The sequence below is a fragment of the Dendrobates tinctorius genome, unplaced genomic scaffold (genome assembly GCF_039654945.1).
Source record: "Dendrobates tinctorius isolate UK_male_01 unplaced genomic scaffold, ASM3965494v1 ptg000027l, whole genome shotgun sequence".
Classification (NCBI taxonomy): domain Eukaryota; kingdom Metazoa; phylum Chordata; class Amphibia; order Anura; family Dendrobatidae; genus Dendrobates; species Dendrobates tinctorius.
This window is the reverse complement of record NW_027361695.1, coordinates 9879357-9893977: the sequence shown is the minus strand read 5'-3', so window position 1 is coordinate 9893977 and position 14621 is coordinate 9879357. Positions and strand designations below refer to the sequence as shown.

At 40.8% G+C, this 14621-nt stretch overlaps 1 protein-coding gene across 10 annotated transcripts in view; it reads right to left on the bottom strand.

Moving 5' to 3' along the window:
* The window catches only part of MAGI1 (membrane associated guanylate kinase, WW and PDZ domain containing 1), a 498523-nt gene that overhangs the window by 104050 nt on the left and 379852 nt on the right, over positions 1–14621 (bottom strand). For 6 of the 10 annotated variants that reach the window (XM_073569761.1, XM_073569757.1, XM_073569754.1 and 3 more), the window contains one exon: positions 7993–8031. The exons of 1 other annotated variant lie outside the window; for it this stretch is intronic. In XM_073569761.1, the coding sequence (XP_073425862.1) occupies positions 7993–8031 (39 nt within the window). The remainder of the gene's footprint in view (positions 1–7992; positions 8032–14621) is intronic. 3 more of the 10 variants (XM_073569759.1, XM_073569763.1, XM_073569755.1) reach the window with 1 other exon arrangement.

Here is a 14621-nt window from a genome sequence, read left to right as displayed (position 1 = left end):
CCTTCAGTACTCTGGGGTGTAATTCATCTGGACCTGGAGACTTGAATTCATTTAGGCTAGCTAAGTGTTTCCTCACTATCTTTCTGTTTATAGATATCCTGGATTCTTCTATTCCCTTAATAGGACAGTGAATAACAGTTGATGTTACATTTCCTTTCTGAGAGAAAACAGATGCAAAATAGGAATTTAAAAGTTCAGCCTTCTCAACATCCTGTCTTACCATTTCATCATTTTCATCCTGTAAAAATCCTATAGCATCTTTGACTTTTCTTTTACTTTTGACATATCCCCAAAATCCTTTATTATTGCTTTTGACATCTCTTGCAAGCCTCAATTCATTTTCAGCTTTAGCTAATCTGATTTGTGCCCTGCAGGTTCTGCAGACAGCATTATATTCTTCTTTAGATATGCCTCCCTCTTTCCATTTTATAAACATTTTTTTCTTCCTTTTTAGCATGTGCTTAAGTTCTGTGTTCATCCATCCTGGTTTCCTTAACTGCTTCCTATTCTTCCCTCTTTTCGGAATTGTTAACAACTGTGCTTTGAGAATTTCATTTTTCAAGATTTCCCATCCTTCCTGGACATTTTTGTCTTTAAGGATATCCAACCATTGGATTCCTCCAATTCTCTTTCTGAATCCCTTAAAATCTGCCTTTCTGAAATCTAACCTTGACGTCTGAGTCTTCACAGGTCTTCCGCCTCTAGTTATCCAAAATTCTAAAATAGCATGGTCGCTACCTCCTAGGGTCCCAGCCACTTTTACCTCCTCAACCATTTCCTCCCTGTTTATAAGGATTAGATCCAAGGTAGCAGTTCCCCTTGTTTTCTCCCTTAGAGATGATACTGAAAGCCGTGAAACTCTAGGAGCTGTCCCAAGCCGCAGGTGTAGACGGAGAAGAACATGGGTCATAGAATTGAACCTTGGGAGACACCGACAGGTAGGGGGCGAGGTGAGGAGGTGGTGTGCAAGTGGGAGAAGCTGAAAGTCCGGTCCATTAGACATGGAGAGATCCAATACAGGGACAAGTCTGTGATGTCAAGAGATGAGAGGGTCTGCAGTAATAGAGAATGTTCCACTGTGTCGAGGACAGGTCCAGGAGAAGGAGGACAGAGTAGTGTTGTTTGGATTTGACAGTTAGTAGGTCATTGGTGACTTTAGTTAGGGCAGTTTCGGTGGAGTGATTTGGTCGGAAGCCAGATTGAAAGTGGTCAAAGAGAGAGCAGGAGGAAAGGTGGGAGGACAGTCCAAGATGGACGTTTTGCTCCGCTAGTTTTGAGGTATAGGGGAGAAGTGATATTGGGTGATAGCTAGACAGAGGGTGTGTCAGTGAAGCGCTTTCTGAGAATGGGTGTGATCGAGGCATGTTTAAAGCATGAGGTGGATTAGGATTCGGATGAAGACTATGGTGAGGTTTGGGATGAGATGGGACAGGATATTGTTAGGTGAACAGGTGGTGAGATGTGATCTGGAGAGTAGAGAGGAAAATTGGTCTTCTGTAATGATTGAGAAGCTGGTTTTGGAGGAGGGCTGAGAAGTTATAAGGAGGGAGTCTGGGGAGTATAGGTCAAAGCCTTCTCTGATGTTATCGATCTTCTGCTTGAAGAATGAGGCAAAGTATTCAGCTGAGATTAGAGGAAAGGGAGGAGATGCTGGAGGATGGAGGAAAGAATTGAAAGTGTTGAATAGCTGTTTAGGGTTGTGTGACAGGGAGGATATAAGAGATGAGAGATAGGGTTGTTTCATTGAAGTGACTGTGAACTTGAAAGTGGTGAGGAACTGTTTGAATGTGATGGAGTGCTCCTTGGAATGGGATCTTATCCATCTGTGCTCAGCAACCCTGGAAGCCCGCCTCAGTTTTGTAGTCAGGTTGGTGTGCCAGGGTTGCCTGTTGATTGTGCGAGCTTTGGTAGGTGTGAGGGGGCACAACCCATTCGATAACTGCAGCTGTTGTGATGTTATATAAAGTGACGGCAACATCTGCATTGTGTAAGGAACCCATGTTTGCAAGAGGGAGAAAAAACTCAAAGTGAGTGCAAATCAAGGTGTTTGAGATTTCTGTGAGTGTGTGTAAGTTTGTGAAGTAGGGATCGTGCACACTGAGAGGAAGGAAAGAGAATGTAAGTAGGTTGTCGTCAGACACGGGGAGAGGTGAGTTAGAGAGGTTGGACAGGGAATAGAGACGGGTGAAATGTGTGGCCAACTTTGTAGGTAGCTGCGGAAGACCATTGAGTTGAGCGAGGCTGAAGGAAGAAGTGAGAGATAGACGCTTAGAGACAGCTGAGTGGGAAGTATCAATGGGGATGTTGAAGTCACCCATGATGACAATGTTGATGTCATCGGAAAGGAAATGAGGCAACCATGTGGTGAAGTCGTCAAAAAAGGTAGTGGCAAGTAAATAGAAGTATTACTATTTACTTTCTGTAGGGATATGCTCATTTTGTTTGTTTTTTCTTGGGTTTAGACTATAGTCACTGCATTACTGATCAATAACCCAGAGACTCCTAATACAGGCACATGCATCAGCTCTATCAGGCGGTATTAGTATAGCAGTAATTAACGTTATTCCATCAATTTCCCTCAAATCCTAGCAAACAGACCTCTACAATATTGCTGCGTGTGACAAAAACCCAAAAAGCATATTGCACATTAGAGGAAAGTGCAGAATACACATTTACACAGTAATATTTGCAGATTTTTTTCCGCTCCGCCATAAGGGTAGGAAATGGCGCAGTCTAAACTCCGGCACAACACAAAACACACATGGACTAATTAGAAGATATTTTCATTCCCGTTTGGCTACAGACCAGAGGCAAAACCCACTGACATATTTCCATAATCTGATATTTAATGAGACGGGTGGGTGACTGAATACGCAATTAGAGGCAAGTGGATGGGTTGTAGGTGGAAATTACAAGGCATCTAAATCCCTATAGTGTAAGCAACATTTTGGGAGGAAATTAAAGAAGATCTGAGTCTTTTCTGTAACTCCTAATATTCCGCCGTAAAATAATCTTTTATTTTCTATCGAATAAAGTATTATATTCTTGATACGTTCTGGGACAAAATTACACTTTTTCTAATGTTTCAAAGGCTCAAGTTAAGCCAAAAAGTCTTAATATTCAAGTAATTCCTTCCATTACTATTTGCACCTTTTACACCATCCCTAGTTGTGAGCATTACTTAAAAAAAAATCAAGTGGCGACTGTATTTTTTTGCTTAAAGGGGAACTGTCATTGGCATTAAATATTTTTTTCTTTTACCTAGTATAAATTCCACTGTTCTCCTGAATCCGGTGTTGTTTTTCTTTTGTTCCTGCGCCTTTCTGTTCCTGAGATAGGACCTTCTATTCCCAGTACAATAAATCTAATCTTTTAGCCCCATGGGCGTCGACCTCAAATCTTCTCAGTGGGCATTTTCTCGAAGACTACGCCTTATTGGCTAACAAGACTAGATTTATATACAGGGAAGAGGAGGCCATATCTCAGGAACGCAGAGGCGCAGGAACAAAAGAAAAACATCAACGGATTCAAGAGAACAGCAGCATTTACACCAGGTTAATGAAAAAATAAAAAACACATATTTATGGCAAATAATAAGTCCACCGGTAAAAAAAAAAACACAGGAATGGAACAATGTAGGAATCTATGGGGAATACAAACCATTAACTAAATCTTTACCTGAAAAAGATTTATTATAACCTGTATGTTAGCGACTTAACTGTGCGTGTATTTGCTGTGCTTCCTTAGGAGTTCAATAGCTCTGCCTACTGGACTCCCAAGCCCAGAGGAAACAGGATTTAGAGGAATAACTATGTTATACTGAATATTTTCCCACAAAACTTACTGTACGTATCAATCTTCTCAGCTCTTTACGTTCTAATGCTACCTGCAGGATAGACAACTTTTCGACAGATTAGAAATGTACCAATCCGTGATTACTGGAGAACAGAGACCTGAGCTTAGGCTACTTAGCGTTTTTATGCGTTTGTATGCGTTTTTAGTGCGTTTTTACCGCGTTTGCGTTTTTTTCCAACATTAGTTGGCCCCTCACACTAACCCAAACCATGACTTTACTAACCCTAACCCTTAACCAAACCATACCCTAACCCTTAACCAAACCATACTAACCCTAACCCTTAACCAAACCCTACTAACCCTAACCCAAACCCTAACCCTAAACCCTAACTAACACTAAACCCTAACCCTTAACCAAACCATACTAACCCTAACCCAAACCCTAACCCCCCCTTAACTAACCCAAACCCCTAATTTCCATTGTCTAACCAACGGTCAACAAAAAAATGCATGCGCAAAAAAACGCATACATGAGCATGCCAATGCGCACCCATAGACTTAGAATGGGTGTCTTGCTGTAAAAAAACGCATTGCGCGCACATGCATTTTTTTGAGGCAAGTCGGACGCCCAAAAAATGCAACAGGATGCATTTTGTGCGCCCGAGCGCACACCACAAAAAAAACGCATGCGCGTAAAAACGCATACAAACGCATGTGTATGCGCACATAAGCGCATCCCATGCAAAATATAGGAAAAAAAGCGCATGCGTTTTTTGGCGCTAAAATACAGCGCAAAAAAACGCAAGTGTGAAACCAGCCTTAGTGGGAAAGTAAAGTAATAATTTTTTTTAAATTTTTTTTTTAGATTTTTTTTGTTTTTGTTTTTCACACCTTGAGACAGAAATTTAAAGGTGCCCAACAGGTTCCTTGCCCCATAGATAGAGACAACGGGATGTGGACTCGTTACAAATTTTGCATTAGGGTTTGTTACACCTCTGTAAAAGAAGGACAGTAACTAATGCAGAATGAAATTGCTGGGCTGGAGCGAAGACTAATAAAATTTGCATTTACATCAATTCTAAAATCGGCATTACTGTGTTCTAGTTATGCGTTGTAATCAATTATAAAATCTGGGTTACAGTCAAGTTACAAAATAAAGCCAAGACACAGAAGATAAATTTGCTCGAGATTCAGTGGTTACTATATCTTTTTTTCCATCCGTGACAGTTTTTGCATATTTTTGTATATTAGCCCAAAATATATCACATCAGCCTAAACGCGCTGTGCGTGCGGCGCTTCTGAAGGGGACATCATAAAGAGCAATTAGTCCTGTTTAATTCTCTATTAGTTCCCCGAGTGTATGACTGCGGCTCGGTCTAAATTAAGAAGAAAATATTAAAACGCACTGATGCGACTCAAAATATGCAGAGCTGCTAAACAGTTTAATAAATATTCCTATTAAACTGACTTATCAGAAAAAAAAAAAACAACTCGAGAAGAACTTTGGGCAACTGCCTTGAGGGAACCTTATTCTTTTTTTCCCCTTACACAAGTCCTCCGAAATCACCAAATTCTGCAGGACCGGCCGATCGTCCGATGTGTATGGGTGTCTGGCAGCGTCTTTCTCCTCTCTCCTTCACGTTTGCGCTGTCGTGGAAGAGCACTCAGGTCTGTCGAACCAACAATTGGCAGTTTTTTCGAGCCTTACCAAGTTTTAATGTTTTTTTCCTGTTTTGGAAAACCCTTCTTCTCCGACGGCAGGTTTGGTTTGAAAAAAACGAATTATCCTTTACTCGGCCTCTGCGGGTCCAGTTCCAAGTCTCTTCTGTTGCTCTTGGTGTCTTGTTATTGTAGGCAGCGCTATTGTTGAGACGTCAGTAACAAACGCCGGGAGTAGTGGTGGAGACTCTGTGTTGGACCCAAAAGGGCGAGTAAAGGTTCTTAAAAGCTTTCTTAAAAAAAAAAAAAAAAAATTTGCATGGGCTATCCAAAACCAGGAAACCCCGTTAAGGTGAAAAATTTGTAGAATTTTTCTGTATACAGTTAAGATCCTGGTACTTCGTGGCTCTCTGGTGCGCCACAGCCCTACCGGCTATTTACTGGCACAACGCCACCCCTTCCAAATAATATGCCCGATGCTGCAGAGGAGCCCCACACAATGATTAGTTTTCAATGGAAGATAAGTCACTGCCATAGTGTCTGACAGTAGTTTCCTTCTTGCTGAAAACACAACTGAGCCACTCTTGTATGGGGAAGAGTAGGGGAAGTAGATCTGCTGCCACGTGAACACTCGCCAGACAATCTTATCATGTGTATGGCCAGAAAATTGTAAAATTTTTCTGTACACAGTTGGGATCTTGGATTTGTAAGGCTCCTTGGAGCACCACAAAGCCTACTGAATTTCTTCTGGCACAGCACCACTCCCATCCAGGTATCATGTGGCTCAACTAACCATGATAACATGACTAAGGCCAGGGGTCACACTTTCGAGAAACACGCACGAGTCTCGGGTCTCAATACCCGGGCACTCAGGACCGGAGTGTGCGGCTGCATGTATTTCTATGCAGCTGAGTGCTCCGGTCCGAGTGCCGGCGGCAGTGCCGGGTATTGAGAGGCGAGACTTGTGCGAGTTTCTTGAAAGTGTGACTCTGGCCTAAAGGTACTTTACGCACCAGAAACGCGTCGGTATTTTTTATTGCTCTAGCCGATATGATGTTTTTTGGAATTTTAACATCTACCAATAAAGAAGATTTTTATGTCCATGGAGCTGGACCTCCTCTTTGCTTCCAGCTCAACCAACCCCACGATTCCTTTTGAAATGGGTCAAAAATAATCAAAAATCTACAAAAAAAAATCCTGGAACGTTCATCAAGGGCCATGTTGTGGGGGTTTTCTTGCACTCTAACTCACAGTCTGTAAACTTAAAAAAGTCTTCTGGTCTACACAAATTATCACCTATCCAGTGGATAGGGGGTAACCGTTAGATCGTGTGGATCTGACCACTGAAACGCCTCCGATTGCCAGGAGTTCTCCATTTTCCTCCAGCTAGGAGGAGCTCACAGAGAGAAATTGGCGAATGTTCCATTCAAGTTTATGGCACAGATATCATTTTAATAACACCCCATCCTATTTTTTTCCCCCATAACATAGTAATTAATGTGTTCACATAATGGCGTTGGTGTTAGTAAGTGTTAGAGTACGGTCTAGATTTTCTTTATGGATGACAGAAAGACGTCCACGTGCAAGAACACGGAAAAGAATGAAGGACCTCTGATCTCTACAGACAGTTCTGTTTTAGGAAATATTTGCATTCTTTCCTAGAATTTTGCAGCGTGCCATCCTTCTGTTATTCCTCATGGGAAAAAAAAGCAACAAAATTGGGATTTACCACTCTCCGTATCAATAAAATATGTCCTTCACAATTTGACACTGTCCAATTAGTGCTGGGAGTGTCAGACTGTGTAGATCAGGGGTGGGGAACCTCAGGTCCACGGGCAGGCAGTTTACAACCCTTGATGACATTATATCCGGCCCCCCGGGAACATTCCCGAGGACCCCAGTGCATGGGACGGCAGCTGTATTTTGATGGCCCCGGCCCATTAATTTCTTTAATTAATTTTCTCTGTAAGCGTGTACACACAGTGTTCATTACTGAACTAAGAGGAGCGCGCAATGAAAGATTACTTCCTGAAACCAGTGCCAAAGTCAGGATGTACTTCGTGGGCGGAGTTAGCACCATTTGTACGGCCCCTGAGGGATGGTATAATCATCCAAATGGCCATTGGTAGAAAAAAAAAAAAAGATTCCCCACCCCTGGGTAATACCCAGATGTCAGTTAACTTCTTCTCATGCTCTAATAAAAATGTTCCATAATTTCGATTTTATAAAGAACGTATTTAGAAAACTAGAAATGCTGGGAAAGCCAATTTTGCATGTTTCAAAACAAAAAAAAAAGCAAAATCCTCATAGTGAAAAAAAAAAAAAATCACAAAACTGAAAAAGAAAAAGCAATAATGTTAATTTTTGAAAGTAAGAAAAATAAAAGGGAGATGCATGGTCACATGATGCTTTCTGACCAATCAGATTAAATGCTTCCATTAAACTGTAAATGGGAAATTAATATCCATGTATATAAAAACAGTAAAATATCACGTTTGCAGCAGTGAATGGTAATAAAAATGAAGAGGGACAAATTACCTAGTTCACTGTCCAGTTCCTCGGTGTGGACCCCTTCTTCTCCAAGGCAAGAGCGGTAAATGAGACAGAAAGATTAAAAGAAAATAAATTCAGATACCGACACCAAGTTAGAAATTCCCATTAGTAAAAAAATAAAAACAAAAAAATAATAACATAAAAAAATCCTTAAAACCAATGTTAACAGGTTGATATCATCTAATCTGGAAAATTAACAACAACAACAAAAAACATGAAACTTTGTGATGTGTGATGGGTTTTCAAGCGTTCAAATGAGTCTGTTTAAAATTATTCAATTTACCAAATTTTAAATTCGGGACTGAAAATTGTAGAAAATTAGTACAATTTTTTATATTTTTTTTATTAGAAAGTGTAAATTTACTATAAAGTTGGTAATGTATAAATAAGTAGAAAAAAAATGGAAGGAGGTGTATAAAGTCAATAAGCCACAACTTAGAACGAAAAAAAATATTTTTGCAAAATTTGGTAAAAAAAAATTCAACCAATTTCTAGTAAGGGGGGATACTTTATAAATGGCTGGTTTTTGTAATCCTCTTTTAGAGATCAAAAATATTTCAAGATTAGAGAGAATCAACCTGTATGTAGAATAGAACAGTCTCAGAACTTTCCGCACAGTCTCAGGCCGGAGCTCCCCACCTAGAAAGTCTCAGGAAGGAGACCACCAGTCTACAGCATTATGTGACCTTGCATTTTCATGGAACCACCGCAAAATAAACAGATTATAAACCACTTGACAGTAAATCTCAGCATCGGACCTGGATTTTTGGCAAGGAGTAGAAATAAGCCCCAAACTCTCAATACTTTTACAATCTCCCGGTCAACTTTACTTTGCCAAATGAATGGTTAGTAAGAATGAGAAGCGAACAATGAATAGGAAAAAAAATACCATCCCTAAACCTTATGGACTTTGGTACGATCCAGCGCCACTTTTGTCTGTTGGTGAAGTTTGGTATTGCAGCTCAGCCTCATTCACATCAAGTGATGTGACCTGCAATACCAGATGCAGCCTGTGATCACGAGTGGCGCTGTTTAAAAGAAAAAAAAATTGTAAATGTCTTTCATTTTATTCCTATGCTTCAATTCCTGTTGATTTGCTAACATTTTCAGCATTTTTTTTCTTTTTTGCAAGATCTCATTTTTCAGGGACTAACAGGTTTTCTCTACCAGGACATATTTTAAGGTTGTTTTTTTTTTTTTTTTTTCATCTTACTCATCTTCGCAAGAAAAACTTAGTAAAACCCAGAAATGAACTGTTAGACCGGTATTACACATCCGACATCCCCAATCCAAGCAGGGACAGTGATGTACGGACCAACCGCGAGTCACATGACCCAGCCTCGTATACGAAACTGCTGGGTTCGGGGGCAAAAGACCCTGCAGTCAGTCCGGTCATCGCAGTCCGTACTATGCTATCTCAGAGCAGTATAATCTAGGGGCAGAGACCCTGATTCCAGCGATGTGTCACTTATTAGTCTGTGTTTTACAGTTTAAATGAAAATCAGTGAGTTTTCTCAGCAGGAGATTATGGCTACAGGAGTAGATGTCTCTTGCCTCCTTGTCCAACCATGCCACCCCCTTCGCTACTGATTAGCAGCTTTCTGTGAGTATTGCAGTCAGTAACTGTCGAAAGTGTGAAATTGCTAGGGAAATTCTCATATATACATCCATGTAATAATATGACGGTGGGCTCGTTCCTCCGGAGACAACCCCTTTAAATTGTATATTAAAGTGTGTCTATTGTGAGCGAAAAACCTACAATATTTGCATTTTTTTTCTTCAGGGACACTAATCAGTCTGCTATCGTAACGTCGGGAGCTGTACGAGACGACTTAATGAATACCGAACGGCTTTTTACGTGGCACACGGGGTATATACGAGTAATTCGATAGGCGGGAGTAATTGAGCGTTACAGAATAAAACTCGATTTTATATTTCTACTTCCAGAGAAAGGAATTATAGGGCAGAAGTACGGAATCTCCATAACTAGTTTTCACGTAGACTTTAAACGTTGCGAGTGCAGGATACATAAAGAACCTAATTTGACAAATACATCTTTTTATTTTTATTTTTTTCATATTCATCCAATGGGAATCTATCAGCTGTTTTTTTTATGCAATCCGAGAGCAATATAATCTAGGGGCACAGACCCTGATTCCAGCAATGTGTCACTTATTGGTCTGTGTTTTACAGTTTAAATGAAAATCAGTGTTTTATCAGCAGGAGATTATTATAGCTACAGGAGTAGATGTCTCTTGCCTCTTTGTCCAACCATGCCCCCCCCCCGCTACTGATTAGCAGTTTTCTGTGAGTATATAGAGGCCAATTAGCAGCATGGGAGGGGTTATGCAAGCTCAACATTCTGAGCTCTGCAGCAGAGAAAACGGTGATTGTATCACACCTGCTGCAGTGATGCATCGCTTGAATCGGTGTCTCTGCCCCTACATCATGCCACCGTCAGATGGAGTAGCAAAAACCTGGTGATAAATCCGATGCTCCAAGGGAATCTATTCCTTTGCATTCTTTAAAGAGTAACTACACTTTTTTATTTAATTATTGAACAGTTTTTAGAGCCTTTGTAATGTGCTCCTTTACCTTATCTTGCTTCTATTTTTCTCAATCTCCATACTGTTTTACCTGCCTTGTTCATGCACATAGAATAGCTGTTTTGACCTGCAGGTCTAGCGAATATCCTTCCACCTTTGCAATCTTTTCTTCTTCCTGTTCTCATGCTCAGACATAATTTACAAACTTTCTCACTGTCTAAACATGGGGAAGTAGATCAGAGGGCTTCAGACTAGGGTACGGATTTTTACTAGTCTTGCCGTTTAAAACAGCTATTCTAAGTGCATGCACAAGGCAGGTAAAACAGCCCTTATAGCACTGAGTTTAGAAGCAAAGGAAGCAAGATAAAGTGATGGATTTCATAACTTTGCAAAGACTAAATCAATAATTAATATTACATAAAAAAAAAAAGTTTAATTACTCTTTAAAATAGAAACGTCCATCCACCAAGGCTCTTCGGTTTGGAGGAACATAAGATTAATGGATGATAGCGATGCCGGATGATTTTACTGGGTAAGCCAGTCGTTCTTGCATTTTCTCCAAGGGTCATGTGAAATTTATAAATGGGGTCGTATACGGCAAAGAATCCTTTTTCAAACTAAAGAGCGATGGATAGTAGACACACAAAAAAATCCCAGGTTGCAGATATTTTGGATTTCTAATATACGAGACCCTGTGAAAAACTTTTCAGGCTCAGCATATAATAAGCACATAACATACAGTTGTGGCCAAAAGTATTGACACCCCTGCAATTCTGTCAGATAATACTCAGTTTCTTCCTGAAAATGATTGCAAACACAAATTCTTTGGTATTATTATCTTCATTTAATTTGTCTTAAATGAAAAAAAACACAAAAAGAATTGTCCTAAAGCCAAATTGGATATAATTCCACACCAAACATAAAAAAGAGGGTGGACAAAAGTATTGGCACTGTTCGAAAAATCATGTGATGCTTCTCTAATTTGTGTAATTAACAGCACCTGTAACTTACCTGTTTCACCTAACAGGTGTTGGCAATAACTAACTCACACTTGCAGAAAGTTGACATGGATTAAAGTTGACTCAACCTCTGTCCTGTGTCCTGTGTGTACCACATTGAGCATGGAGAAAAGAAAGAAGACCAAAGAACTGTCTGAGGACTTGAGAAACCAAATTGTGAGGAAGCATGAGCAATCTCAAGGCTACAAGTCCATCTCCAAAGACCTGAATGTTCCTGTGTTTACCGTGCGCAGTGTCATCAAGAAGTGTAAAGCCCATGGCACTGTGGCTAACCTCCCTAGATGTGGACGGAAAAGAAAAATTGACAAGAGATTTCAACGCAAGATTGTGCGGATGTTGGATAAAGAACCTCGGCTAACATCCAAACAAGTTCAAGCTGCCCTGCAGTCCGAGGGTACAACAGTGTCAACCCGTACTATCCATCGGCGTCTGAATGAAAAGGGACTGTATGGTAGGAGACCCAGTAAGACCCCACTTCTTACCCCGAGACATAAAAAAGCCAGGCTGGAGTTTGCCAAAACTTACCTGAAAAAGCCTAAAACGTTTTGGAAGAATGTTCTCTGGTCAGATGAGACAAAAGTAGAGCTTTTTGGGCAAAGGCATCAACATAAAGAGTTTACAGGAGAAAAAAGAGGCATTCAAAGAAAAAAACACGGCACCTACAGTCAAACATGGCGGAGGTTCCCTGATGTTTTGGGGTTGCTTTGCTGCCTCTGGCACTGGACTGCTTGACCGTGTGCATGGCATTATGAAGTCTGAAGACTACCAACAAATTTTGCAGCATAATGTAGGGCCCAGTGTGAGAAAGCTGGGTCTCCCTCAGAGGTCTTCCAGGGGGACAATGACCCAAAACACACTTCAAAAAGCACTAGAAAATGGTTTGAGAGAAAGCACTAGAGACTTCTAAGGTGGCCAGCAATGAGTCCAGACCTGAATCCCATAGAACACCTGTGGAGAGATCTAAAAATGGCAGTTTGGAGAAGGCACCCTTCAAATATCAGGGACCTGGAGCAGTTTGCCAAAGAAGAATGGTCTAAAATTCCAGCAGAGCATTGTAAGAAACTCATTGATGGTTACTGGAAGCAGTTGGTCGCAGTTATTTTGGCTAAAGGTTGTGCAACCAAGTATTAGGCTGAGGGTGCCAATACTTTTGTCTGGCTCACATTTGGAGTTTTGTGTGAAATGATCAATGTTTTGCTTTTTGCTTCAGTCTCATTTGTGCTTTTTCATTTAAGACAAATTAAATGAAGATGATAATAACAAAGAATTTGTGATTGCAATCATTTTCAGGAAGAAACTGAGTATTATCTGACAGAATTGCAGGGGTGTCAATACTTTTGGCCACAACTGTAGTTTTAGTGCATTTCGTGGTTGCCAAGTGTTTGACTTCTTCATCACCTATAAAAGACGTAACCCAAAAAATACACCACTGACATGTGCCCCCGGACATCAGACATTTAACACGAGTTTAGCCACCAAAAGGCAAGACAAAGGTGATAGATATATATATATATATATATATATATATATATATACACATACAGTGGGGAAAAAAAGTATTTAGTCAGTCAGCAATAGTGCAAGTTTCACCACTTAAAAAGATGTAAGGCTAGTTTCACACTTGCTTTTTTTTGCAGCGCGTTTTTCCCGCAAAAAAACGCATTGAAAAAACGCATACATAAGCATACAACTGCTGCGTTTTTTTCAAGCATTTTTATGAGCATGCATGAAAAAAACGCAGCGTTTTTATTCGTTTGTATGCGTTTTTAGCGCGTTTTTACCGCGTTTGCGTTTTTTTCCAACATTTTTAGGTGGCCCCTCACACTACCCAAACCATGACTTTACTAACCCTAACCCTGACCCTAACCCTAACCCTAACCCTGACCCTAATCCTAACCCTAACCCTGACCCTAACCCTTAACAAAACCATACTTAACCCTAATCCTGACCCTAACCCTGACCCTAATCCTTAACAAAACCATACTTAACCCTAACCCTGACCCTAACCCTAACCCTGACCCTAACCCTAACCCTGACCCTAACCCTTAACAAAACCATACTTAACCCTAATCCTGACCCTAACCCTGACCCTAATCCTTAACAAAACCATACTTAACCCTAACCCTGACCCTAACCCTAACCCTAACCCTAACCCTAACCCTGACCCTAATCCTAACCCTAACCCTGACCCTAACCCTTAACAAAACCATACTTAACCCTAATCCTGACCCTAACCCTGACCCTAATCCTTAACAAAACCATACTTAACCCTAATCCTGACCCTAACCCTGACCCTAACCCTAACCCTGACCCTAACCCTGACCCTAACCCTTAACAAAACCATACTTAACCCTAATCCTGACCCTAACCCTGACCCTAATCCTTAACAAAACCATACTTAACCCTAACCCTGACCCTAACCCTAACCCTAACCCTAACCCTAACCCTGACCCTAACCCTAACCCTAACCCTTAACAAAACCATACTTAACCCTAATCCTGACCCTAACCCTGACCCAAATCCTTAACAAAACCATACTTAACCCTAACCCTGACCCAAACCCCAACCCTAACCCTGACCCTGACCATAACCCTAACCCTAAACCCCCTTAACTAACCCTAACTCTAACCCAAACCCCTAAATTCCATGGTTTAAAAAAAAAAACGCATATGCAAAAAAACGCATACATGAGCATGCCAGTGCGCACATATGCGCATCCATAGGCTATAATGGCCATTTTTAGCGCAAAACGTGCGCATATGTGCGCATGCGCTTTTTTGCAGGGCCAAAAAATGCAACATGCTGCGTCTGGAAAATCCCAACGCACACCCCAAAAAAACGCAGCGCATGAAAATCGCATACATGCGCTTACCAGCGCGCAGGTATGCGCACCCATGTTAAATATAGGGGAAAAAACGCATGCGCAGGTGTGCGTTTTTTTACAGCGCTAAAAAACGCAAATGTGAAACCAGCCTAAGTGTATGTAATTTACATCATAGGTAGACCTCAACTATGGGAGACAAACTGAGAAAAAAAAATCCAGAAAATC